At 46.4% G+C, this 27,084-nt stretch overlaps 1 protein-coding gene across 4 annotated transcripts in view; it reads right to left on the bottom strand.

The window, feature by feature from the left end:
• The window catches only part of SLC11A2 (solute carrier family 11 member 2), a 45,219-nt gene that overhangs the window by 13,046 nt on the left and 5,089 nt on the right, over positions 1-27,084 (bottom strand). For 3 of the 4 annotated variants that reach the window (XM_075551679.1, XM_075551680.1, XM_075551682.1), the window contains exons 2-14: positions 14,597-14,662; positions 13,130-13,278; positions 12,491-12,616; positions 12,041-12,160; positions 10,192-10,298; positions 9,651-9,721; positions 9,461-9,528; positions 6,885-7,040; positions 5,974-6,132; positions 4,237-4,326; positions 2,560-2,679; positions 2,253-2,402; positions 448-521 (exon numbers count right to left, since the gene is read on the bottom strand). In XM_075551679.1, the coding sequence (XP_075407794.1) occupies positions 448-521; positions 2,253-2,402; positions 2,560-2,679; positions 4,237-4,326; positions 5,974-6,132; positions 6,885-7,040; positions 9,461-9,528; positions 9,651-9,721; positions 10,192-10,298; positions 12,041-12,160; positions 12,491-12,616; positions 13,130-13,278; positions 14,597-14,662 (1,456 nt within the window). Of the gene's footprint in view, positions 1-447; positions 522-2,252; positions 2,403-2,559; positions 2,680-4,236; positions 4,327-5,973; positions 6,133-6,884; positions 7,041-9,460; positions 9,529-9,650; positions 9,722-10,191; positions 10,299-12,040; positions 12,161-12,490; positions 12,617-13,129; positions 13,279-13,785; positions 13,934-14,596; positions 14,663-27,084 lie in introns of those variants that run through there. The other variant, XM_075551681.1, reaches the window with a different exon arrangement.

Below are 27,084 nucleotides of genomic sequence, written 5' to 3'. Positions count from 1 at the left end.
GCAGGCCATGTGGAGGGCTGTGCCCCTTAACCTGAGGCCTGCCCCAGAGCCAGTGGTTTGGGTCAGAGGAAGAAGAGCTGCGTGTACAGCAGTGGCCAGGACAGCCCTCACAATGCCTTTCTCATTACGAGCAGTTAACACTAATGATAGGGCTTCAAGCTTCAGACACTAAAGTTGAAAAATCTAAGTCCTAAAAGCCAGACATATTCTCCCCAAAAAAGGACAACTATTCTTTCCCTCGAAGCACTGTCTTGTGAGGTAAACAAGACAGAGAAGTACAAGGCGTTTCAAAATGTCTGGTCTCCATTTTCTAAGGACGAGGATTGAGGAAGTAGCTCTGGCCCTCACCTCTGAAGGCATATAGTTCTCCATCTGACTCACTCTCGGACTGGCCTCTCCCCTACATGCCTGCACCCCCTTGGGGCACTGAGAGAAAGGTATACTCACAGTCCGTTCGCAAAGTCATGCATTACGGGCCGCAAACTCGTGAACGTGAGGACGGGGATGAGAGCAAAGGGAAGCTGGAACAAAGAGAAGTAAGGTCCGAGTGGGTCACCGCAGGCTGCCATGACCCTCCACTGCCCCATTCCCCCCAGAAATAAGTACTCCTTCCATCCTGACCTGCTCCAGCATTATGCTGAAGTCCATCAATAACCTAAGAGCAATGGTGATCGTGCGTGCCTTTACAAATATTTCTCTCCACCTTGTCTTCTGGACAAGGCGCCCGGGGGCACGCTGAGTCAGCGTGGGGCTGCTCACCACAGGGCCAGCCGCTCAAACCCACCAGCCTCACCAAGGGAGGAAACTTAAACCTCCTGGGAAACCCAACGCTGGTCACCAGGAGTTGGAATCGACTAGGTGTGGTGTGGGGGAGATGTCTCAGACCATAGTGGCATGGTGTCTAGCGCAGGACTGCTAACCACCGAGTCTACAGTTTAAAACCCCCAGCCATTCCTCAGGGCTTTCTACTCCATCAAAAAGTTAGTCTCAGAAACCCACAAAGGCCATTCTACTCCCTGACCTACAGGGTCACCAGGGGTCAGAATTGACCCAATGGCAGAAAGTTGTTTTGGGTTTGGTTTGGTTTCTGAGTATCTAACACAAAGTCCTACATGCTCACAGAAGAATTAATGAATTGTGATTTCTGTATTTACCGTATGTGCTCGAATATAACCGACCCGAATATCAGCACCTAATTTTACCACAAAAACTGCATTAAAAATGTGCTGGGAAACTCGGCTTATACATGAGTATATATGGTAATTATACATAATTTCAATAGGTGTTAAAAACCAAACCATTTTGGTGCCTCACTATCAAAAGATATAGCATCTGGGGTCTTAAAGGCTTGAAGGTAAACAAGCGGCAAAGCCCACATGGAAGAAGTACACCAGCCTGTGCGATCACGAGGTGTCAAAAGGATCAGTTATCAGGCATCAAAGAACAAAATATCATATTATAGTGAATGAGAGGGAGTGCGGAGTGGGGACCCAAAGCCCATCTGTAGGCAACTGGACATCCCTTTATGGAAGGGTCGAGGGGAGGAGACGAGCCAGTCAAGGTGCAGTGTAGCAATGATGAAAAATACAACTTTCCTCTAGTTCCTAAATGCTTCCTCCCCACCCACTATCAAGATCCCGAGTCTACCTTACAAATCTGGGCTAGACCAGAGGATGTAGACTGGTACAGTTAGGAACTGGAAACACACGGAATCCAGGGCAGATGATCCCTTCAGGACCAATGATGTGAGTGGTGATACTGGGAGGGTGGAAGGATGGTGGGGTGGAAAGGAGGAACCAATTACAAGGATCTACATGTAACCTCCTCCCTGGGGGACGGACAATAGAAAAGTGAAGGGAGACATTGGACAGTGTAAGATATGACAAAATAATAATTTATAAATTATCAAGAGTTCATGAGGGAGCGGGGAGCAGGGAGGGAGGGGAAAACTGAGGACCTGATGCCGGGGGCTTAAGTGGGGGGCAAATGTTTTGAGAATGATGAGGGTAATGAGTGAACAAATGTGCTTTACACAATTGGTGTATGTATGGATTGTGGTAAGAGTTGTATGATCCCCTAATAAAATGAGTTTTTCAAAAGCCATTTCTCAAGGCCTTTAGAAGTCAGAGATTTTACACAGCGAAGACCCAGAGTGTGCCTTGACCTTCCCTCTCAGCACTAGGCTGGGCACCCCAAGCCCAAGGCGGAGACTGCCTGTGTGAGGGGACGTGAGCCTCCCACTCCCTTCGCACCTGTAAGCTCTGCAGCACATTCAGGAAGTCGTTCATTCCCGTTAGGTGTTCCACGTCTTGGAAGACGGCGACCAGCAGGGTGGGGATGATGGCAATAGAGCGAGTGAGAATCACTCGGGCAAAACGGGACCATTTCAGGTTCAGGAATCCCTGCAAGAAACCCCGGGAGCGGGATGAGCGGGAGGAGGGTCATGAAACAGACGAGGGTCTGGGGCGATGGGGAGAGAATTTAGTATGGAACTAAGAAGCAGTCACTAGAGAGAGAAGACCTCACCTTCTATTCCACACCAGTCAAAACAGCACGTACCTCCATGACAAACTGGCCAGAATAGGTCCCTGTCATGGTGGAGCTCTGGCCTGCAGCCAGGATGCCCACGGCCCAGATGTACAGGGCAGCGTGCCCAAAGTAACAGCCCAGCACAACGCCCTGCGAGGGACAGGAAAGAAAGAAGCTCGTGTCGGCAGTCTGCTTCCACAACGCCCGGAACGGCATTTCCCGAGGCAGCTCCCTCCTCCCCCGGCCCGCCCTCCTACACCAAGAACCAAGGAGCCCTGGAGACCCAGAGTGAAGCCCTCAGCTGCGAACCGAACGTCATCAATTTGACCTGCCAGCCACCTCACAAGAGAACAATGCAGCAGTCTGCTTCTGTAGAGACTGAAGAGCCAGGGAAACCCTCTGGGGCAGTTCTACGCTCTCCTCTGCGGTGGCTGCCAGTGGGCATGGCCTCGCAGCAGTGGGTTTGGCTTGGGCTTTCTGTCACACCGGGTGCGGTGCTGGGTCTTGGCGGGGAAGCCGGCTCAGGAGAGAGGCTTCCACCTCCATTTTGCTCTTTATTCCCCAGCCTAACCCTTTTCTTCTCCATGTGCCTTGTGTCTTCATGTCCGATCCATGTGCTAAATGTTACATCAAGAATAACGAATGCCAGCAATTCCCAGATCACAGTCCTTAAAACACCACCTACAAATTAGTGAAAATCTTTCATTATCTTTTAATTTTAAATCCATGTTTCCATGAATCACTTCATTCCCCTACTTATCTCAAATATGGTTAAAAAGAAACACTTGAGCCATGCTTGTCGCCGTGCGCCACAGAGGCAAGCTGCAGCTCCCAGCGACCCCATGTGACAGGGTAGATGCAGTCCTGCCTCAGTGCCAGGCCAACGTGAGACACTGAATAAGGAAGGCTGACGAAGAATGGATGCTGCATTCGAATTACGGTGTTGGCAAAGACTATTCAAAGTACCAAGGGCTGCCAGAAGAATTTGCAAATCTCTCTTGAAAGACGTACGGGCAGAATGCTCCTTAGACCCAAGGCTGGTGAGACTTCATCGTATACACTTTAGCCATGGTATCAGGAGCCACAGTCCCTGTGGGGCACCACGCTCGGTAAAGCAGACGGTCAGTGCAAAAGAGGAAGACCCTCAAGGGGACGGACACTGCAGCCCGGGGCTCAAACAGAAAGGACTGTGAGGATGGCGGCGGGCAGGCGCCATTTCATTCTGTTGTGCGCGAAACGCTGGAACCTGCTCAGCAGCAGCCAATAGCCATCTTCACAGAGCACACTTGGGGTCTTTCTCGCAGGGCCACAAGGAGGGCTCAACGCACCAACTTTCCTGTAAGCAGCCAAGTACAGACTGTGGGGTCTCCGGGGTTCCTTTGGGAACTACTACATGCCAGACACGCTCCTTTTGGAGATTTGCAATGTAATCAGCATGAAGGCACTGGGATGGCCACGTAAGGACGATTTCATCAGGAACCCTTTCTTTAGAGGCACCCCGACTCATAGGACAACGGTGGGCGTACACAATTCATCTTTTCAGCTGATGCTCTATTTCCTACCAGGTCATCTGAAATGCTTGCCTGGCACTTGGAATAAATAACAGTCAGGTCAAGAGATGCTCAAATGTGAAGCGAAACTACAGAAAAGACCCAGATGATAACATGACTCACCAGCAAAGAGCACCATCAGACCGAAGATGCTTACCCCTTTGTAAATGTCCACCGCCAGAGTTGAGTTGTCATCGGGGAAGAGGTTTGCAGGCATGGGGATGGTAGTGTTTTTACAGACTTGAACCTAGAAACCAAAGCAATTTAGGAACAGCTGCTTATTTCAGAAGCAAAGACCTAGCAGGTAAAAAGTGGTTGCCTACAGATTACATACAAGTGACCATGAACCAGAGCCCAGAGAGAAAAGGCAGGGTACAGACCATGATGTGGGCAGAGACTGGGGGCAAGGTCAAAAGTGCCCTTCCTCTGCCTACACCCGCTACCCGCATGCCACCAACAACCCTGACTGGGTTTGAATCGCATGTCGATACATGTGCACAGGGCTTCTGCACAATGGCAGCAGAGGTCCTTGAAAGGGCTGTTTTCAGGGAAACGGCATCCAAAAGGAGAGCACCCTATGAGTCTCTATCACAAAAAGATGGACCGATGGTTTTGAGGTTAGTTTACAAGTCAACGTCCTGAGTACTTACTATGTACTTGCTTGATACTGTTTACTTGCATCATACAAAAGCAAAAGAAAAAGAGGTTCAAACATAAGAGAAAGGCCAGAATCATGGCCCTTGGTCACAGCAGAATCAGAAGTCAGGGGACGATAGAACCTAGATAAACCATCCTGATGCACGCCACAACAGGAATGAACCTTAAACATGCTGAGCAAAATTAGGCACAAAAGAGCAAGTCTGCATGGTCTCACTGACATGAAATAAGCTAATATCTCCCCAAAACCAAACTCCACACTCACTGCCATCGAGTCCAGGCTGACTCACAGTGACCGTCTGTGGGTGTCCCACACTGTAATTGTTTACGGGAGTAGAATGTCCAGTCGTTTTCCTTCTCCCGAGGAGCTGCTGATGGTTTCGATCTGCTGACCATGTGGTTCACAGTCCAATACACAACCACTACACCACCAGGGCTCCTAATACATACCAAGGCAAGTCAAATTCATTGCCATGGAGTAGATGCTGACTCACAGCGACCCTACAGGGCAGGGGAGAACTGTCCCCACAGGACTTCCAAAGCTGTACATCTTGACAGAAACTGACTTCCCCATCTGCCTTCCAGGGAGTGGCGAGTGGGTTTGAACTGCTGACCTTTCAATTGGCAAGCAAGTACTTTCACCAATGCACTGCCAGGGCTCCTTAGGCAAATATCCAGAAGCCAAGTTATTAGTAGCTATCATTTGTAAAATGGATGTAAAAGGGGTACAATCTGGATTTCTGTTACTGGTGATGGACTAATTTAGAAAGGATGACTCAAAAGAACGTCATTAGTGCCACTGAATTGTACACATAAAAACTGTCAAGTTGGTGTCTGCTTTGCTGTGAATGTTTTCACAATAGATACTAAAAAACATAAACCAAAAAAACGAGATTATCAGGAAGCAAGAGGATGCAGAATTCAAAATGACAACACAAACTCTGTCTTGGCCAATTTGTTTGTGGACTCCTCCCAACCAGTCCTCTCTGGCAGACAGGCAGGCAGAGTTGATGCACAGGCAACAAAAATGAGCTGAGAAAGAGTCGTGGAAGCCACTAGCATGGAGGTGGTCCTGAGTGTGAGGCAGGTTCCCTTCCTGGCCACAGCTGTGAAAGCCCGCCCAGCCCCAGACTGCGCCCCGGGGAGCTCCCAGTCATTTTTTTCTCGTTCCTTTCCAGTCCAGTCTGCCCGTTACTCTCTCCACTCCCCACGACCACCCATGAGCTGGTGTACTCACCACCTGCTCGTTGGTTTTCCCAAAAAACGCTTCAGCAAAGACCGAGACGACAAAGACGTTGATGACAAAGGAAACAAAGAGAGCAATGCAGGATTCGATGAAAAAGTACTTGTTGGCTTCTCGCACTTCTTGCTTATTGGCCCGATTGACCTGTCTGGACTAAAGGAAGAACAGTAGGTCACGTTTTCCTCTAACACTTCATGAGTCGGAGTCAGTTGAGGGGTTGAGAGGACAAAACCTGAGACCCCATGCAGGTGAGATACCCAGCATTCATTCTGTTCCCAGCTTATTTCGTGATTGAGAACGTCATGACCGTTGCACACGTGGATCGTTCCCCAAGCCGAAAACAGTGACTGACACCGGAGCTCACAGCTATTGGGGCTGGAAGAGGACTGAGCTACACCAACACCTGACTTCAGTCCCAAGAGACTCGAGAGACTGACGGGGCTGCCTTGCTTTTCTGGGCTTTTGAGTTATCCCCCCCTGACAGGGTACAGTCTGACCACCTGTCTACTACTCCATTCGATGAAAAATACTCGAATTTTCAACCTTAGCTTTCACAGGTCTTATTAACTCCAACTACAAAACTCGCTCACAGCTCCCAGCAAACTATTGTGTGAGACTGACTGGTAAAAGCCTAGTTGGGCTCTTTCCTTCTAACTGCCACAGACTGCTCAGTTTCTGAGACTTAAATAGACTTTGGGGCCTTTTTAAAATTCGGTCTGTGGAGTCAGTTGTCTCTGATCACCTTGGTGATCAGGACAGAGTCCACACGTGTTGAGTTTGTGAACACCCAGCTTGGAAAAGCGCCTTGCTCCTTTGGGAACCCAACAGCTCTAAACCAAGCCTGCATCTCCTACAACGGCAGGAAAAGATCCCATGAGGCCACTGGCATTAAGAAATCAGCTCACCTTGACCAAGGCAGAGTGTAGGTACATGTTATGTGGCATGATGACAGCTCCCACGATGCCCACAGCCTGCTCCACCTGTGGGACGCGACAGCCTGAACAGGATGGCACGAACATGCCCTTCAGCACCTGGGTCTGGTCGGGTTTCACTGTAACATACTACACATAACACGAGAATGATTAGCTTTCTGGAACATGAGACTGCAGAGTATCATGAGCGGGAGGTCAATATCCATTACTTTGACAACCACACTTTCCAGCCAATGCAAAGAATAACGAGCAGCAAAGAGCCACCACCACCCAGGAAACACAAAGGGCGTGCTGCTGGGGGTCAGAGAGTTCTAGTCAGGTCAGGGGCATCCAGAAATGTTAAGATATAAACTTGATTTAAGATACATCATATTTCAGATATCTAAAATAGATGTGTATAGAATTAGTATTCTAAGGGATTGAAACACTGATTTTATGCCGTCCAGTCAATGCTGGCTCACAGTGGGTGACCCTACAATAGGATAAGGTAGAATTGCCCCTGTGAGTTTCTGAAAGTTTTGGGGGAGTTTTGACTGAAATTGCTTTTCCTTTTTAATTTTTTTTTATTTAAAAACCTTTTTTTCTTTTCTAAATTATTTTATTGGGGGCTGGTACAACTCTTATCACAATCCATACATCCATCCATTGAGTCAAGCACATTTGTACATTTATTGCCATCATCTTTCTCAAAACATTTTCTTTCTATGTGAGCCCTTGGTATCAGCTCATTTTTCCTCTCACTACCCCCAATGAACCCTTAATTAATTTATAATCTATTATTAATTTGTCATGTCTTACACTGACTAATGTCTCCTTTCATCCACTTTTCTGTTATCCATCCCCATGGAGGGGGTTTTATGTAGATCCTTAAGAAAGGTTCACCCTTTCTACCCCACCTTTCCCTTACCCTCCTGGTATCGCTACTCTCATTATTTGGTCTTGAGGGGTTTATCTGTCCTGGATTCCCAGTGTTTCCAGTTCTTATCTGTACCAGTGTACATCCTCTGGTCTAGCCGGATTTGTAAGGCAGAATTGAGATCATAATAGCATGGGGGAGGAAGCATTAGAGAACTAGAGGAAAGTTGTATGTTTCATCATTGCTATACTGCAGCCTAACTGGCTCACCTCCTCCCCAAGACATCTTCTGTAATGGGATATTCAGTTGTCTACAGATGGACTTTGGGTCCCCACTCCGCACTCCCCCTCATTCACAATGATATGATTTTTTGTTCTGATGATGCCTGATACCTGATCCCATTGACACCTACTGATCACACAGGCTGGTGGGCTTCTTCCATGTGGGCTTTGTTGCTTCTCATCTAGATGGCCACTTATTTACCTTCAAGCCTTTAAGACCCCAGAGGCTATATCTTTTGATAGCCGGGCACCATCAGCTTTCTTCACCACATTTGCTTATGTACCCGCTTTGTCTTCAGCATTCGTGCCGGGAAGGTGAGCATCATGGAATGCCATTGACTAAAATTCTTAATGCTCCTGTAGAGCAGCTGGTGATTTTTAACTGCTGATCTTGCGGAGGCCCTTAATACTATAAGCTTCATAAAACTCCCATAAGCAGAGTCAAGAGCGATTAATTCTTGATTATACACAACTTTGTGCTCTATTCACCCACGTTCATTTAGAAGTCACGTATGGGGAAGGGAGGGTAAAATGAGGAGCTGATACCAAGAGCTCAATAGAACGTAAATGTTTAGAAAAGAATGATGGCAACATAAGCACAAATATGCTTGATACAATTGACATATGGATTGTTATAAAAACTGTTTAAGAGTCCCCAATAAAATGATCTTTAAAAAATAAAGATAATGGAATTTTTACACACATAAAGTTCATGAAAAAATTCCATTAACTTTAATTTTAATAAAAGTCACATACGTGTGCTCCCAGCAAGCCGTGAAGGCTCCGTCGTCAACACTTCTCACACATACCTTCCCTAGGTCCAACAATCATTTTAAGAAGCCTTGAACCAAGCTGGACAATCTACTCATACATCAGCTGTGTTCTTGACAGTTCCAGCAGGCGGCCCGCTGTACGCGTTTCCAAGAGGGAAACCACAGAAAGTGCTTTGGCTGGATGGAGTAAAATGGCACTGATTCCATGAGTGCTGGGTTAGGGCACAAAGTGTAAAATAGCCACCGCATCCCGTGTGGCTCATCCACCGCCCCAATACAGCACACGTGCAAGCTAAAGTTAGTATAAACCAGGATGAGCGAAAAAACACCACCGCCTCTCCCGCAAGCAAAGAGCTAAGACGACCCAAGAAAAGGATCACAGCGCCCTCCTCAGTCTTTTCTGAGCTGGTTCGTTGTCAGGATGGCCAATTCAGAACCACCGAGTCTGCTCTGGAAGGCCCAACACTACCTCGTCCTTCTTTACCGACAAAGACCCTTGGTGATAGACCGTGCTCCTTGTGAACTGGGCCTGGGCTGATCTGGTTTACTGTCACCCACATGATCCACTCAAACCACCCTACAACTGTAGTGTACTGTTTTGTTTTAATTGCTTGAAAGAGAATCACCGATAACACTTGCCTCATATCCAAAGGTGAGGGCCATAATAGTGATGAGAAAGCCGAAAAACGCTTCTAGCTTCCGCAAGCCTACAGGAGGAAAAGCCACCGTGAGCTCGGGAGGTGCGCCCCCAGGGGCAGATGCCCACCCCCGCCAGCCACGCCACTGGAAGGTGGTACCTTTGCCTCGCCCTTTGTCCCCGTCTCCTTACCATATTTGTCCAAAAAGAGAAACACGAAAGTATCTGCAATGGTGATGAGAACTCCACCCCAGAGAGGGACCCTAGGTCGGAGACAAATGGAGTTACGGGGAAGAAAGAACCAATGGGAGGAAAGCGGGAGGGGAGGAAAAGAGAAAAGGAAAGAAAAAAGAAACCAGTGGGAAATCGGCTCTTGCCAACTGGCTCCCAGGTACAGAGCACTCGGGAAACTCGGGCTGGGCTGCGGGAACGTTTAGAATCACGGGCATTTAGGGTACGGATGACAAGGAAGGAGTTTTCTAGTGGGATAATCTGACAGACAGACAAATAAACATAACACAAAATGCCACCCAGTCTGAAATAGAGACATACATGCACGCCAGCATGGGAACATGGGGGATTTAGAACCCAAATCTGCTGGGGGAGAAAAAGGTGGTCGCAGGAAGCTTCCACGGAAGAAACTGATACTTGGGATGAAACTTGAGAACTGAAAATGAGTTAGAAATCCAACAAAATAATTTATTGGTTTTTTTAAAAAACAAAAAACCCTTACCTTCCCACAGAGAGGAGATTGATGGCAATGGCTGAGCCGATGACTTCCTGCATATCTGAGCCGATGATGGCCAACTCCACCATGAGCCACAAGATAATCCGTGGGACCTAACCACCCAACAGAAGGAAGATGTGGTGCTAATCAATCATTTCCAAGTGCTGCCTCAGTCCCTGTAACAGTCACAGGTATTTTTGCATAGGGCCATAAACAGATCTGCTGTGTCCCCAGGGCAAAATACCAGATCTTGGCTCCACTCGGCCCATCCCCAGGCTTTGTCAAGGCCCAGCTAGAGAAGGAAAGTGAGCCGCCATGGGTGGGGCCTGTGAGCCGAAGATTAGGCAGTAGCTGATCCAACATTCTAGCTCCTGCGTATTGGCATGCCCCTGGGCCTCTGCCGACAGCCTGTAAGACGACGTGGTGGTTAAGTACTTAGCTGCTAACAGAAAGGTCAGCAGTCCAAACCCACTAGTAGCTTTGCAGGGGAAAGACGTGGGTCTCCATCAAGGTCAGGGCCTGGGAACCCTGTAGGGCACTTCTACTGGGTTGCGATGTGTTAAAATCTCCATTCCGTGGCAACAGTTTTGGTTTTAGTTTGGATTAAAGGCAAGGGCTGAATTTTCTTTCTGACAACCACCCAAAAAGTGTTAAAGGTGATCAATAAGCTAATAGGGTCAAAACAAGGCTCAATAGAGAATGGGACCTGACTGCAAAAGAGCTCTGTTCTCACTCTGGTTGAGGAGACAACACACACTCTCATTCTCGTGAACGGTCCTGCTCGTGCAACCTAAGAACAGGGACAGACGTGTAGAGGAACTCGGAATAAAGCGGTCAGCACTGGGTGCCGTGATACAAAGTAGGACACTAATCTGGCCAAATAATTTGACTGAAAACAGACTTAGTTCCTACTGGTAGCCTTGAGCCCAAGGGGTGGGGGAGAAATTGTCATGCTCACACACACACACCCCAAAAGAACGTGTTAAATAAGGAGAAACTAGAAGATGGTAAGCATTTTTGAAGAGGACATAAGGCCACTCTCTGTGCACAGCCAGAAAAGGAGATTAAGCACTAGGCCAAACCAGAGGCACATCGGTATCTAATCTAAAGGCTAAAAATGTCTTCCAAACACGGGCTTCAGTCTGATCTTAGGCGATGGTAAGAAAATGTCCAAAAGAGACTTGAGTCATTGGGTCACTTTCTGATCCACACCAAACCCACTGCCATGGGGTCCACTGTGACTCTGAGCAGCCCCCGGCAGGGCTGTTAAGGCTGTCACGCTTGACAGGGCAGTCAGCCTCTTCTCTCTCCCTCAGAGTGGTTGATGGGTTTGAAAGGCCGACTTGGCAGTTAGCAGCAGTCCAATGCTTACCAGACAGAACCACCAGGACTCAAGAATGGCTCTGAGCAAATGCACCAAACAGAACCACCAGGACACAAGAATGGCTCTGAGCAAATGCAAAGAAGCTGCCATATGTGCTTTAGTTAAAAGGGGAAAACAGTGTTTATTTTCAAAATGATGAGACAAAACTAAGCAAGAAGGGGGATGTGGTGTAGATGCATAATACAAACCGATACTGCTACAAAGAGATTCAAATAAAAATACTTGGAGAGAGCAACCACCGTGCGCGGGCTCCGCTAGAGGCCACACGTAGACTGAATGGCAAATGTCTTCTCAAACAGAATCTGCCTGGGAAAGGAGGCTGGGCTTTGAAGGAGGAGGAGAGAATAAGGAATGGCCACAAGCCCCCAAGTCCTGCACTGACTCATTCGACAGGGAGAGCAGCAGATGCCACCAGGCTCCCAGTTGCCTGGGCCTGGGGGGATGAACCAACAGAGAAAGGCCGTCACTCACCTTGGGATACTGCCGGTGACACACTTCAGCGAGATGCAGCCCGGTGACCACTCCCAGTCTCGCTGCAAGGCGCTGGAGCAGGAGCCCCACCACAGTGGCCAACAGAAGGACCCAGAGCAACTGGAGAACACAATTCCCCATGACACGCGTTAGACGGTGTGACCAGGAAGCACTACATTCAGGTGAGAACCCAGGTCAGGAGCCCAATGCCCCGAGTTCTCTACCATGTTCTAACTAGTTAGGCTCCTTGGAGCTTTTCTGGGCCTCGGTTATTGCCATCTGCAAACATGGGAGCGCCTTCCGCCTTCAAGGAGAACTCTGAATAAAACTAGACACTAGTGGGAACGTGCTTTCCAAGGAGATGCTATTTTCCATCAAGTATGTGTAGGTAGCTCAGAGAGGCCAGAGGCGTGTGTGTGCAAAGGGGCAGGAAGAGGGCTAGAAAGTCACCTTAAATCCTGCCACGGCTCCAGACTGTAAGTCCGACTCAATGTTTCCTGGATCCAGGTAGGCAATGCTCATAAGAAAGCCTGGTCCCGTGAAAGCCCATAGTTTCCGAAAGCTAAAACAAGAATGCTAAACAAGAGAGACAAAGACGACCAGTGTGAGTATCACCTCCCAACTACTGATCTAACTTATGTGTCGTTTTATCACATGGGAAGGAACAGCATTGGCCTCAAAAGACCAAGGACTTAGGGACTAGTTGTTCCGTGAAGCCAAGCTTCACTCCACCTTCACCGCTTTTTATCACTAAGCTGGCCGCTTATCTGACCAGTGACCCGCCCGCTCCTCAGCCTAAAACAGGAGCAATGACATCACTCCCCACCCCAACCACTCAAATCGCATTATCAGTCACCGAAAAAAATTTTTTAAATCAAAGATGATTTCAAATACAATTTAGCGACTTTAATTTCTGGCCTTCGTTTTTCTTTAACAGTTTCTATTTACATGTAATTAACCTAATATGTTTTTTAAAATCAGTCTTTAGAGACTTCTTGTCTCTAAATCCGATCGAAGACTGCTGATTGTGAGTTCTAGACGGCCCTTTTCCTGGACAATAGTGTTCGCCTCTGAGACCGCTTCGCTAACCTCTTCCTCAGGAATGGGGATCTTCTCATCGAAGTAGGTGGTGAAAGGGTCAGCCGAGTTCCCAGTGGACTGTGAAAGCGGGGAGTTACTGTAGGTGGGGCTGATGGCGTCCAGACTGGCAGTGTCCCCATGGTCCCCAGAAACATCATCTGAAAAACACACAATACGCACTCACAACCCAATCTTAGCAGTATCAAACTTCAGTCTGCAAAACACCTCACTATACGCAAGACGATGGCTCAAGCTCAATTTATCGTCCATGGCTTGTCTTCACTCATACTTTGTCATCAATTAGATTTTTAAAAGGTAACAGTTCCATGGCTGAAAATTCAAGACAGACTAAAAAGGCAAGGTGAAAAGTCTTCCTGTCCCTATCACTTCTAGTTCAGGCTTGGATCTAGGACTCACACTGGGTTTTTTCCTGTTTTTATATTTCCCGTCTTAATTGGCAATTTTTTTTAGGGAGCGGGAACAATATAAACAATCACTTCATTTTCTACTAAAAACCATGAAGCTTAAGGCTCAAAATAGATCACTCCCAGATCAGAACCATTGGTAGCCTAAAATCTTAGCTTTAAGGAAAACCCGGGTCATGTCCTGGAACAATTCCCTTCTTTCTTTCCCCTGCCCCACCCCCTAAGCTTGGTAGGACTTACTCAAGGGGTCCTTCTTGTCCATTCTATGTCTGACCAGGCCTCTCAAACACGGGAGATGTTGCAAAAATCTGCTACAGTTACTTCAGGCTAAACCCTGTAGTTACAGGAAACTCAATCGGGAACCCTTTGCCTCTGACTCAGGCCTTCAGGGAAGAGCTGCGGGTCACATGGGCCTAGGCCCTCGTGACAGGAGACTCCTCCACCAGCTCAGCATTTGTTTCCTGTGACCAGCCTTTCTGTGACGCTTCAGGGCTGGCAGAACTGATCTTCCCAACAGATTCTACACCCTGTGCACTGCTACCACCAAATGATTTTGAAGAAAGTAACTCTAATCTGTGTTCCCAAAATACCCTGGTGGCCTCCAGTCAGAAAAACAAAAGCTCCTTGTCTGCTGGGAGCTGGCCCACATCATTGTGAGTGGCCCTGAAGTGATATGGAAAATTATAGGAATGAAATATAAATTCCAAGCGTTTCGAATGAGAAAAGACCTAGGAAAAGTTGGAAGTTTAGAATTAGGAAGAGCTCGAGGAAACACTCAAAATGCTCCAATCAAACCCAGATGCTAAGCTCAGCTTGGCCTCTGAGAACCGAATGAGAAAAGGAGCAGGTCTCTGTGGAAAACCATTTTCCTCACAGCCCAATCGCCAGGCGGTGACTTATGGACCCAGCAGTGCAGAGACAGGGCCAACTTTTACTGGGACCGGTTTTGTTGGAATAGACAATGAGAAGGAAAATCATAGTACCTGCTGGTCACTAACATAAGGCCAAATTTCCCATAAAAAAATTAGACAATACCATAGCTGTCACTTACCTTCGAGTATCTTTGGTTCAGGACCCATGGTGGGCACCTGACCGTCCCCACTCTTAGAATAGGACTCTGGAAAACAGAAAGGGAAAGGTGAGGCTTAGCAACAAGGTAGGCACATCAGCACTGGGAGTTTGTCACGCTGTGTAGCTAAAGGAGTCTTGCATTGGAAAAGAAGTCGTGCACTGTGTTAAGAGAGCTTTGAAAATTAACTGTAGTTGTCAGGCTATCATTAAGAGACATTCACAAAATTGGAAAGGTCTGAATCATCCTTTTGTTGGCAGGACTTCAAAATCAAATTAAAGCAAAGGTAATACAGGGAGGTAAGCAAATACCTGCAGACTAGGTATAAATTTACCCCAAAGGCTAAACCAGACTTCATTGCCTCTATTATTAAGGATTACTAAAGACAGAGATATTGAGCTCTTTCATCTAACAATTTTAACTCCTGGTTCAAGCAGGGGGGTGGGGGAACACACCAGAAAATTGTTGGAGGAGGGTCACTCTGAATCAGCAGGTGCTTCAGCTTCATTCCCAACCCGCACTCAGACAAGTGGAAGTCACAGATACCCTGGCCCTTGCCCTGGGGCTTTCTCTCGGGACTAGAAATGCCTTCTTAAGGAGTACCTGTACCTCTGCCCTGCAGCAGACCTTGGGAAAGGGGTGGTGGGGGGAGTGGGAGAAAGGGTCCTGAAGACCTGCTTCCTGGAACCGAGAGGGACACTTAGGGGAAGTGCGGGGAGGATAACAGCAAGCACATGCAGCTACAAAACTATATTCTCCAATCTGCCGATAAGGCTGGTTTACTCCCCACCTGCTCATTATGGGATCTAGTGGGTGGATTCCAATTTTAGGAAAGAGGATGAAGTAATACCGATACCCCCCCCCCCTTGAACCTGAATCGTGCTGAAAGTCGTGAAGCCTTCTCGGACCCATCTCTTTTACTGCTAAGACTGCCTTTCTCCACCCTTGTGCTCTTACTGTTCACAGCTGAGCAATACTTTGGTTTTTGAATGCTCCATCCACCAATGTGGATGCAGCCCTGGTGGTGTAGTGGTTAGGCGCTGGCAGTAGTTTGAAACCACTAGTCACACATGGGAGAAAAAGGGAGCTTCCTACTCCCATCAAGTGTTCGATCTCAGGACAAAGGCAGTTCTACCCTGTCCCATAGGGCCGCTATGAGGCGGCATGGACTCGATGGCAGTGAATCTAGAGTAATCACTTATGTATTCTAAACGTATTTTATAGAATTACAGAATGCGGACCTGAAAGGGGTTCAGAGTTCCTCTACCAGCTGAGGTGTACACTGTTCCACCATTTGATAACCTGGAGTCCATAATCTTTGATCTCCATTGTTAGCAAGACCAAGTAGTAATGGACGGCTGCCATGCTCTTCCATCAGATTCTAAGCGTTGGGTGGCTACTCTCCAGCCCACAGACTCTGACTTCACTGGCCAAGTCCTACCCTTTCAGCCAGTTACACGAACCCCTCACCTACACAGGGTTCAGCATGGCTGCCCACTCAACAGAGCCTGAAGCACTTGCATTCCCTTCACAGCACATCCCCGATTCACCCAGAGCCTATTTATCTTTACTTCATATATAATTAAAACATGAATAATACTATCTAACTCAATTTTTCCACCAACTTCTTGAAGCCCCTTTGTAAACCAGGTTTTGTCTAACTTTTAACAAATTAGAAGTCATAAATCAAAATTGAGATTATGGTCAAAAAGGGGGAATCTAGGCCTGAACGAATCAGAAAACTCAAAAGTCACATCAATCTTGGGACATCTAGGATGTGGGCAATCACCACCGAGATGCTTATTGCTAGAAGTACACTAGCTTGTGTTTGTAATGTTAGCCCAGAATCACTAAGAACTGAATGAACTGGGCTATTTCTGTAATGATGGCTAACACAAGGGAGTTTCAAAATGTCCATCGACAAATTCCATCACCTTTCAATTCCATTTGGTCCACAAACTTTTTTTTTTCCCCGCTTATAAAATCTCTTTATTATCGTGTGACTTTGAGACCGCTCCTGGAAGTTAGGGCACGGAGGGGCGGAGCCAGGAGGTGAAGCGACTTGGGCAGCAACAGGCCGCAGCCTGGCATTAGAGGGCGACATCGGGGCTCAAAGCTCCGTCCACTTGCCCAGGGCGTCTCTTGAGACCCTGGCTCCCTCGGGGCGCCACTGTCCCCGCCCTGGCAGGCCTGGGGGAAAGGCACACCGCGGGGGCGGAGCCGGCATGGGACTTCAGGTTAGCTCAAGCTTACAGCGGGGAGGCGGGGCGGGGGCTCGCGCATCTTCTCCAGTCGAAAATGAAAATCGCGAAGTTGACCTTTGACCACCAGTCAGCGACCCCTGTGTGGGCGTGTGCTGGCCGGTGGGCCCCCGGGTTTACAGGTGTTGGCAGGGGGCGGGATGGCAGGCCCCAGGCCTCACTGTCTGGACAGCCACGTGGTCACAGCCGTGGCCATCCAGCCATCCCGACTGGCGGCGATGCCCTCGCGCAGAGCAGGTCCACAAACTTTTTGAAGTCCCTCATATCTTGTTCAAAAAGAATGGAAATGTGTAATCCATCTGAAGATTTCCATCCAAAAGTGACTTGTATAAGTGAATATACTTAAAAATCAAGGGATTGTAGAAATTGTATATTTCTACCCAAGGCTGTAATCTGGAAAGGTGACTCACCCCAAACAGCCACTGAGTCGATGCCAACTCATAGTGACCCTATGGGTCAGGGTAGAACTGCCCCTACAGGTTTCCAAAGCGGTACCTCTTTACAGGGGTAGAAAGCCTCATCTTTCTCCTGGAAAGGCAAGTTAAGTAATTTTAAACAAATATTTCATGACACTTTAAAAAATTATTATTACTAGTATTCTAAAGATTATTTCTACACCAAATACCAATAAAGTACAAGAAGTCTGAATTCTCTGAAACTTCTAGAACGTATCACTCTGAGAGAAAACGTGAAAAATGGATTCTAGAGTCCAGTTTTCTCATCGAGCTGTTGGTCACTTTAAGCTCCCTTGCTTGCACGGTCTACACCACTTACTGGGTGCTACTTGGAATTTTAGTCTGCATGGAAATGCAAGAAAGCAGTTAAGTTTAATAGTAAGATGCCTTTGCTCCCCAGAAGAAGAGCCCTGGTGGCATAGCGATTACACGTTGGGGTGAGATCCTCAAGGTCGGCAGTTCAAAACCACTAGCTGCTCCACAGGAGAAAGATGGGGCTGTCTACTCCCATAAACAGTCTCGGGAACTGACAGGGGCAACTCGACTCTGCCCTCTAGGCGCTCTGAGTCCACATCGCCTGGATGGCAGTGGGTTCAGTTCTGGGTTTTGCTCTCTAGGACTGTACCACTGGGTCCTTTCAGTCACTTAACTGCGCTAAGAGAAAAATCTAGAGCGGGACACAAGCAACCAGAATCAACCCAGAAATCCATTCATACTGTGGCTAACACCTGCTTTGATGTTTAGCTTAGCCACAACCATAAAGTGACACCTTCTTTTAAGAATCAGCAGTCAACAATAGGCAAAATGCATGCATGCTTAAATGGAATGTGGCTATTTGATCACATTCCTTAACAAGCTAGTAAAATTACATTCTCTTTCCAGAATTTCAAAAGTCGACATATCATCTGACCTAGTAATTCCACTTCTAAGAAAGTATTCCTCATAAACAATAATACACGGAAATTTGTGCAAGAATACTTCCCACTCCTTTGTTTCTAGCATCAAAAGACTGAAAGCACTCTAAGCATCAGTGGAAGCTGCCAGTTGAATGAACCACATACATTCAGAGAATACCAGTCCTGGGGCTCAGGCTAGTCTCGAGGACGCCAGGGTCCACTGGCATGAACAGTCCACAGAGACAAAATTCTACATCTGACTATGGGGGTCAGCGATTGTACTGGATGCTTTTTTGCCCTAATTAAAACTTTTTTTTTAAGTTTTACCATGTAAAAGTTTTACCTCTTATTTTCTTTCTTTTCTTTTTAGGCTATATGGATTAATATATCTTCTCAACAAACACTTTAGGAATGTTCCATGAAAAAGATCTGCAGGTGTCCACGTGGAAAAAATTCTTGCCATTAGTTTTAACTCACTACTCAAACCAAAAACACAAACTCACTGGCATCGAGTCAATTTTGACTCACAGCCACCTGTAGGTCAGGGTCGAAATGCCCCTGTGTGTGTTTTTGACACTGTCTGTAACTCTTTACAAGAGTAGAAAGCCTCATCCCGCTGCATCACCACCCCACCCCAGCCGCTCCCCTACCCTACACACACACACACACTCTCCAGGAATTGGCTGGTGACAGAATGGCTAACCTCGTAGTTAGCAGCATAGTTAGCGATAACCCACTGCAGCACCAAGGTTCCTAACTCACCACGAGTTTGACTAAAGGCGCTCTGGTGGCGTGGTGGCCTATGCATTGCTAACCAAAGGTCAGTGGTTCAAACCTTCCAGCTGCTCTGAGGGAGAAAGATGTTCAGGTTTATTAGGTGTAGCTCACATTTTTAGGGGGTAATTTTTTATTTTGATATGTGTCTGGGGGGACCGTGGATGAGGGCCACACCACCCTGAGGAGGGCATCAGGAGAGGTGGCTTCTGCTTTGTGGCTTTCAGATGAACCTCTTCCCACCTCATGAGTCAGAGTGATGCATGAAGCAAACTGAAACACTATCGCTGCCAGCGAGTCAAGTTCGACTCGGAGCCACCCTGTAGGGCAGAGGAGAGCTACTCCCTGGAGTTTCCCACACTGGAAATCCTGAGCATCTAATTAATAATAAGATACGGTATATACTTGTGTATAAACTGAGTTTTTCAGCACATTTTTATGCAGCTTTTGTGGTAAACTGTACCTCGGCTGATATTCGGATTGGTTTATACTAAAGTATATACAGTATGTGTTTTCTTAGAATTAAGAATTCTGGACGGTCAATTTCAGCAGTTTTCAACCTGTGGGTCGAGACCCCTTTGGGGGTCTAACGGCCATTTCACAGGGGTCACCCAATTCATAACAGTAGCAAAAGGACAGTTATGAAGTAGCAACGAAAATAATTTTATGGTTGGGGAGTCACCACAACATGAGGAATTTATTAAAAGGTCGTAGCATTAGGAAGGTTGAGAACCACATGTCAACTTGAACAGCCCACGTCTGTTTTAAAAATTGTCCCCAGGAGTTTGCTAGGATATTTTATCAAACTCCCCTTTAAAGAGCTGATTCTGACCCAGAGAGACCTTGGACATTACAGAGTAGAACTACTCCACGGGATTTTCTTGGCTGGAATCTTTACCGAATCAGCTAGCCGGTCTTGCTTCCTCAGTGCCGGTGGGTGAACTGCACTAACCTTCTGGTTATTAACGGAGCACCAAACAGTTGAGCTGCCCAAGAACCTCCTTGGAGAACAGAGGCAGTCAAAACCACGTCACTGATTTTAGATCCTTCTGCATGATTCATGTCCTTCTAAGGTCTAGGGAGGAATGCTCTTTGCCACCACTGTCTAATTCCTTCTCCCCTTCCCCATCTCACTAAAATAAAAAACAACTTTTGACACGGAAAGAACTTTCCTACTGGTTAACCAAATAGAAGCAAGAATGTTTTAGGGCCAACTTGCAAGGCCCCCCACTCCTCCCTCCTGATGCCTGTCTAGACCCAGATGGCAACGAGGGTACAAGTGGAAACTGCCAGAAACACCAATCGAGGCTTTGCGAAGTGACAGCCACCTGTACGCTACAGAACAAGCGTTGCGATGAAAAGACTTCCTTAGGAAAATATAAAGATTTTCAGATTGTTCTAAATCCCCAGAGTGAAGTACTCGATGCTCAGTTAAAGCACAACTATTAATCTAACACCTATCTGGTCTTTGATTTCTTCATGACGGCAAGTTCCGACCCTTTCGATAAGTGGGCATCAACAAGCACACTCCTAGGGAAACAGTCAAGTGGTTCACACAGAGCTGGTTGCCGTCTGAGCCCCAAGTATTTCCCTGGAGGCTCCTGCTGTGCAGTTAACATGCTGAGCTGCTAACCAGAATCACCAGTTGCCTCTTGGAAAAAGGGCCTGGCCGTCTACTTCTGGGACTCGGCAGCTAAAATCCCTGGGGAGCATAATTCTACAGTCACAAATGGGTCAGTTCTACAGCAACTGGGATAGATTTTAATAAGGAAGATTACTACCCACTTTTTTCCCCATAATGAGCAATGATTTACTTGCTGTTTTCCCATTCTGAGTCCTTGAAGAAGAACCACTTTCGGAGTCTTTGTATCAAGGACATCTACCTAATTATCAGTAATTCCAAAACTCAACCTGCCCTCCTGGGGGTGGGGGAGAGAAACAACTTAGGAGGAAAAATAAATCCTGTGAATTTCCCACTCTTGAGGATAGGAATTTTAGAATCATGTTTTTGGTTTTGTTTTTAGTCGAAATAAGCCTGTTCTATTTTCCCTTTATTAAATCGATTTTGATACAAACTGGTAAAATGAAAAAAGGCAGTTTGCGAACTCTGGTTATATCTACTTCATAATTGAGGCAACCAAATGAAAAGACTCTCTGGTACATGTTAGTTTAAGAAAAGGGCTTCAAGACTAATTCTCTCCACCAAAGTGGGTAACATTAGAATGTCTTCAGCCGAAAGCCACACAAACACGCCCAGTTCATAAAGCGCAAACAGAGCTACTATTGTACGATGTGCTCACCCCTATCGAGGCCTCCGTGTCTCTGTGTCTGTCTCCGGCACAAAGGCCAGGGAGTTACTTGCTCAGACTGTTTATTCATCTTGCTGGCTTTCTATGCCATCAAGACACTCTCACAATTGGAGACGTTTTTCTTTAAGTCTTTCATTTTTGTTAGTCAGAAAACTACAATTTCAACTCAAAAAGCTTGCGCTTTCTCAGGTGAGTTGGACTTTTGTGGTTAAAAAATAAACTGGCCTAGCCAGAAAGATAAAAAATAAACTGGCACAGCCAGAAAGATATAAAGGGGGGAGGGTGGGGCAGGGAGGGGGAAGAAATGGGGAGCCGATATCAGGGGCTCTAGTGGGGAGAGAATGCTTTGAAAATGATGATGGCAGCATATGTACAGATGTGCTTGACACACTGGATGAATGCATGGTTTGTGATAAGAGATGTAAGAGCCCCAAATAAAAGTGTTTAATGAAAGAAAGAAAGAAAGAAAGAAAGAAAGAAAGAAAGAAAGAAAGAAAGAAAGAAAGAAAGAAAGAGAAAACATTAAGAAGCATGGAGCGAGAGGGAGTAAGACGTGAGCGCAGGTCTAGGGCTGATAACGCAGCAGCTGGGTGTCAGAGACGATACGAGCTAGGGAATACGTGGCCAGGCTGTCAAGAAGCAACTGATCTACTAGACAAAAATATCACACATCAACCAGAAACCTAACAACTAGAGTCTGACATCTGCTAGATACTGCTCTTCACTTTTTCTGCTCTGTGCTGTTTCACCAGCTCCGCACCTGGCTACTAGAGTTTCAAGGCCACTGGACTGACACAGTGGCTGCCAACAATGGGCTGAAGCATAATAATTGAGGATCGTGCCGGACTGGGCTTGTTCTGTTTTGCTGGACGCAGGGGAGCCAAGGGTAGGATCCAACCTCACCTAACATCAAAGTTTTATTTCCAAGAACTATAGTTTGAGCTTTGTTCCTCCCAACTCTTGCTGTGTGAGCTTCCTGTAACTTCCCACTAACCAGAAGTTTCCAGCACAATGTTTTCCCTTAAGGAACCAACCTGGCCCCCCAGTCTGATACCTCTACCTCGGCACACGACCCATGCCCGGTGCCTAACTGCAAAGGCCCCATCTCCAGCAGAAGAAGACTTAAACCAGTTGAGCCTGCCTTCTTAGGGGGTCCTGGTGGCCTAACAGCTCAGCGCTGGGCCACCAACCCAAAGTCTGGTAGTGTGGATCCACACGGGGCTCCAGAGCACCAGGGTCTGGTGGTCTGCGCCCACGACGTTTACAGACTAGGAAACCACAGGTGTCCTATGCGTCCACGACTACTTAAAGGCATACAACATGCATCCCCTAGCCTTGGAAAACATGTTTTGTACTCATATGTTATAGTTTTTCTCTACCAAATATGAAAACTGATCACTAGATGATATTCAACTAACTGATTTTAATGAGAGATGTTGGCCTCCAGATATAAACTGACCATATTTTTTATGTACATGTGTTTCTTGAATATGTTGGCTTAAAGCCAATAAAAACTACCTAGAGGCAGACAATATATATGAAAAGATTTTACAGCCTTCAATAGGCTCTGACTTTAAAAGTTAAGTTACATGGTAGCTTTCTTTACTCAGGACCTAGGAGTGTATCCCATGTAGGGCTGAGATAAACGGGACACAAAGCAACATTTAAGATGATGGTGATCTACTAGCAACAAGCAGAACAAAACTGAGCCCTAGCGTCTACATCATTGTGTATTTACTGCAAACTTTGGTCTTAATACATAAAAAGTAAATTATTTTAACCTTAAGGTAAGAGTAAAAGGTTTCAATAACAAATATATATTATTCCTGTGCATTCTAATTTTATTAGAATATATTTTATAACGACATGTTTGTCAATTCATTTTACCCAAGATTTCCCTGGTGATGTCTGAAAAACTCCATGTTTGCATCTCCAGGAAATAATAAATCACTGTAAATATTTGTTCAATAAACATTCATTAAATTACAAAAAGAACAGCATCTAGTGAGAGAAAAGTTTTATCTTTTGACTCATCTTCTGCCCATTCAAATGCTCTTAGCTCTTTCCCAAAATCTTGTCTTCCAACCAGAGGTTTAGAAAGATGAGGTATGAGGAGGACCTCAAAACAGTAGGGCACTAGGCTTCAAAAAATTTGTGAAAAAAATCCACGATCTTGTAATTCCGTTTCCACATACATATTTTGTGAAGTTCCTTTGTATTGGGGTCTTTCCTTTCAGTCTCAAAAGCATTCAACTCTGGCAATATGGCTCCCCTCCCTCCTGGAGCACACACAAAAGCACTGTCCACCACGCTAGGCAGGCCAACAGCCAATGTCCAGCCCTAAGGACACTCAACTGCCTGACTTCAAAGCTGACGACCATTTGTACCTCTTCTTCTGCCAAATCGGGCCAGCATACTGCTACAGTAATGATCTTTCTCATAAATTGAGTTTCTCATTTTATGATTAGTTCCTATTAGGGTTAAGCATTTAAGCAGTGGCTTCTATACCAAGTCAAACTCACTGCCATCAGGTTATTCTGACTCATAGCAACTCTGTGGGTTTCCGAGACTGTAACTCTTTATGGGAATAAAAACCTAGTCTTTCTCCCAAGGAGCAGCTGGTGGGTTTGGACTGCTGGCTTGCAGCTTGCAGTCCAGAGAGTAACCACTCCGCCACCAGCGCTCTGAGTGCCTTCTAGGGGAAGGGAGAATTAGAAGGCACTACATTCTGCCATTAGAGTCTCCCAGAGTGCTCCAAAAGAGCTGGGAAGATTTAAGCCCATGGAAAGGGGCTAATTCTGCCAACTGACATTTGTGTACACGTATGCGATAAGGAGGCAGGGACTACTAACAATGCCTCTGATTCAACACCAAGGCAAGCTCTTAGCACTAAAACCCACAAGAAAGCATCCTATTCTGGACACCACTCTCTAACCTTCTAGGGAAACTACAGGCAGACCTTGGAGATACTGTGGGTTTGGTCCCAGATGACCCTAATAAAAGTCAGTCACCAGAATGTTTAGGTTTCACAGTGCATATAAAAGTTATGTTTAGCCAAAAAGCTTATCCCTGGGAAAGAGGGTGAGGGCAGAGTGGAGACCAAAAGTCCATCAGTAGTCAATTGGATACCCCCTGTCAGAACAGCCACAAGGAAGAGAAGAGCCAGTCAGGGTGCAGTATAGCACCGATGAAACACATAACCTTCCTCCCCCCACCCCCCACTACCATGACCCCAATTCTATCTTACAAATATGGCTAGAACAGAACATGTATACTAGTGCAGATAAGAGCTCAAAACACAGGGAATCCAGGACAGATAAAGCCCTCACACCCAATAGGGGGGAGCAGCGATACTAGGAGGGTAAGGGGGAAGCGATCACAATGATTGATGTATGGCTCCCATGCCAGGGGGATGAACAGCAGAAAAGTGGGTGAAATGAGCCAGCAGTCAGCATAAGACATGAAAAATAATAATTATAATAATTTATAAATTATCAAGAGGGGAGGGGGGAAAATGAGGAGCTGATACCAGGGGCTCAAGTCAAACGAAAATGTTTTGAAAAAGATGATGACAACATATGTACAGATGTGTTTAACAAAATGGATATATGTATGGATTGTGATAAGAGCTGTAAGAGTCCCCAATAAAATGATTATTTTAAGTTATGTTTATACTGTAAGTCTCTTAAATGTGCAATAACATTGTGAAACAGTTTAAAATATGTAAACATGTTAAAAACATCAAGTGAGCACATGCTGTTGGTAAAATGTTCTCACACACAAAACAAACAAACAAAAGGTTCTCAGGGGACATTTAATAACATCCCCTTCGTTATTTAAAAGTGCACTATCTGTGAAACGCAATAAAACAAAGCACAAAAACAAGGTATGCCTGTCTGAGTCAACACGGAGCCACAAATGACTAAGGGGTCCCAAGAACCTCATCTCCACCACCATGAGCCTAGCTAGCTCCACGGCTGACCGCTCTGAAAGGGATCACAGAAGAGGGTGCTGGGCAGACTGGGCGAAGGACATGGACCAAAACCCTAATAATAATAGACCAGGCTTACTGGTCACCATTCACTGGTCCCCTGGAGGCCCAGAACAGACCTTATTCCCATGGCTCAATGTTTGGGTCTACAGGATGAACACCAGGAAGGTCTGCACAACGGGACAATCCACTGTCCAAAATCACAAAGGCAGTACAGCAGGTGCAACACCTAATTCACAATTTAAAAATTGTTAAGAGAGGGGGAGGGAGCACCACAACGGATAGTGTTTGCATGCGTCATCTTAAAGGCAACTGACCATGGGGGGGGGGGTGTTCTAAAACTGATGTGGGGGTGATTGTACAATTCTCTGTGAGATGATGGAACTGTTGAATTATACGATATGTAAATTACTTACGAATAAAACTGCTAGAAAAAATTGTGAAAGATTATAGTTGGAAGACTCTTTAAGTAGGATGACTATAACTCTATAATTTAAAAGTAAAGGTGACTTTTTAAATTAACAGTGTTATTGAGATAGCCATTTTTTAAATAAAGAAGTTGATTACAAAAGGAAAAAAAAGTGAGGGGGTGGGACAGGGCTAGCATGTGCCTTGGGATCAAGCTCAGAAAGCAGGGCAGGGTAGGGAAGAGTGCTGTTACATTGTGGGGAACAGCACTCCATGTCATGAAAGCAAAATGTGTATGAGCTGCTGACGGGAAAGCCAATTTGCTGTCAACCTTCACTCAAATCACAATAGAAAGTTACAAAAACAAGCAACAACAACAATTTTTTAAAAACACTGAATCAAAGCTGCTTAGAATCGGTCCTAGCAGGAGATCTATAAGAACCACTGACGATTTCCTAACACAAGAATAACATCAGAGATCGGAGAAGTCAAGAGGGCATCAGGGAGAATGACCTGCCGGTGCTCTTGTTAGAGGAGAAAGTGAAGAGAAATCGGAGTGGGCGTGCAGACCCCTTCAGACCATGCCCACGGAACCACATGGAACAACTCTCATGAACAGAGGTCTACAGGTCCGGCCCAATCAGGGCCAGACCAACACACCCCCCCCACCCACCCACCCTGAGAAAGAAATACGTGCTGCAAAGGAGAACACTAAACCTGTAGGTTGGGGAGAGGAGCCGGCCTACCATATCCATACAGAAGCAAACCAAGAAGGTAAAGGAGAGAGCGAGGGACTAGACCCCATACTGGCTCACCAAGCCCTAAGGATGACGCACCTGCACGGGGCTGCAAAGACACAGAGAGGACTGTAGGGCCGACAACAACTTGAGACACGATGTCCTCTCACTGGTGCATAAAGCTTCAGGAGACAATACTGGGGACACGTGGCAGGACGTGTGTCTGGTCTGACCACCCCCACAGTGGGACGAACCAAGAAGGGAACATAATAGACCAGCAACAGGAGCAAAGCCAAGCCACAAAGCCCCTGAGAAGACCCCAAAATAGACTTCAGGTTAGGAGGGGCAGTTCCCGGAACAGCCCCCATCAGTAGGGAGATAGTCATAAAGGTCAGCGGGAAGACCTGGAATTATGTATGTGTTTCCTTTTTTTGCTAGTTTCTTTTGTTATGGGGCGTGTGTGCTTCTCTTTTTATTCAATCTTGTTTTCTTTTTGTTTGTCTCTGTTATTGTTGTTTTACCTCCCAATATAAGATAGGCATGGCAAGCAAGCTCGAGGAGAAAGCAATGGGACTGACAGTTCCAGTTTCAGAAGGACCTGGAGGGGAAGAGGAGGTGGGGGAAAGGAGTGGTGAGCAA

Source organism: Tenrec ecaudatus, chromosome 6, assembly GCF_050624435.1.
Source record: "Tenrec ecaudatus isolate mTenEca1 chromosome 6, mTenEca1.hap1, whole genome shotgun sequence".
In the NCBI taxonomy this organism is placed as follows: domain Eukaryota; kingdom Metazoa; phylum Chordata; class Mammalia; order Afrosoricida; family Tenrecidae; genus Tenrec; species Tenrec ecaudatus.
Note: the sequence above shows the minus strand (reverse complement) of the source record. Positions and strands in the feature narration are given on the sequence as shown.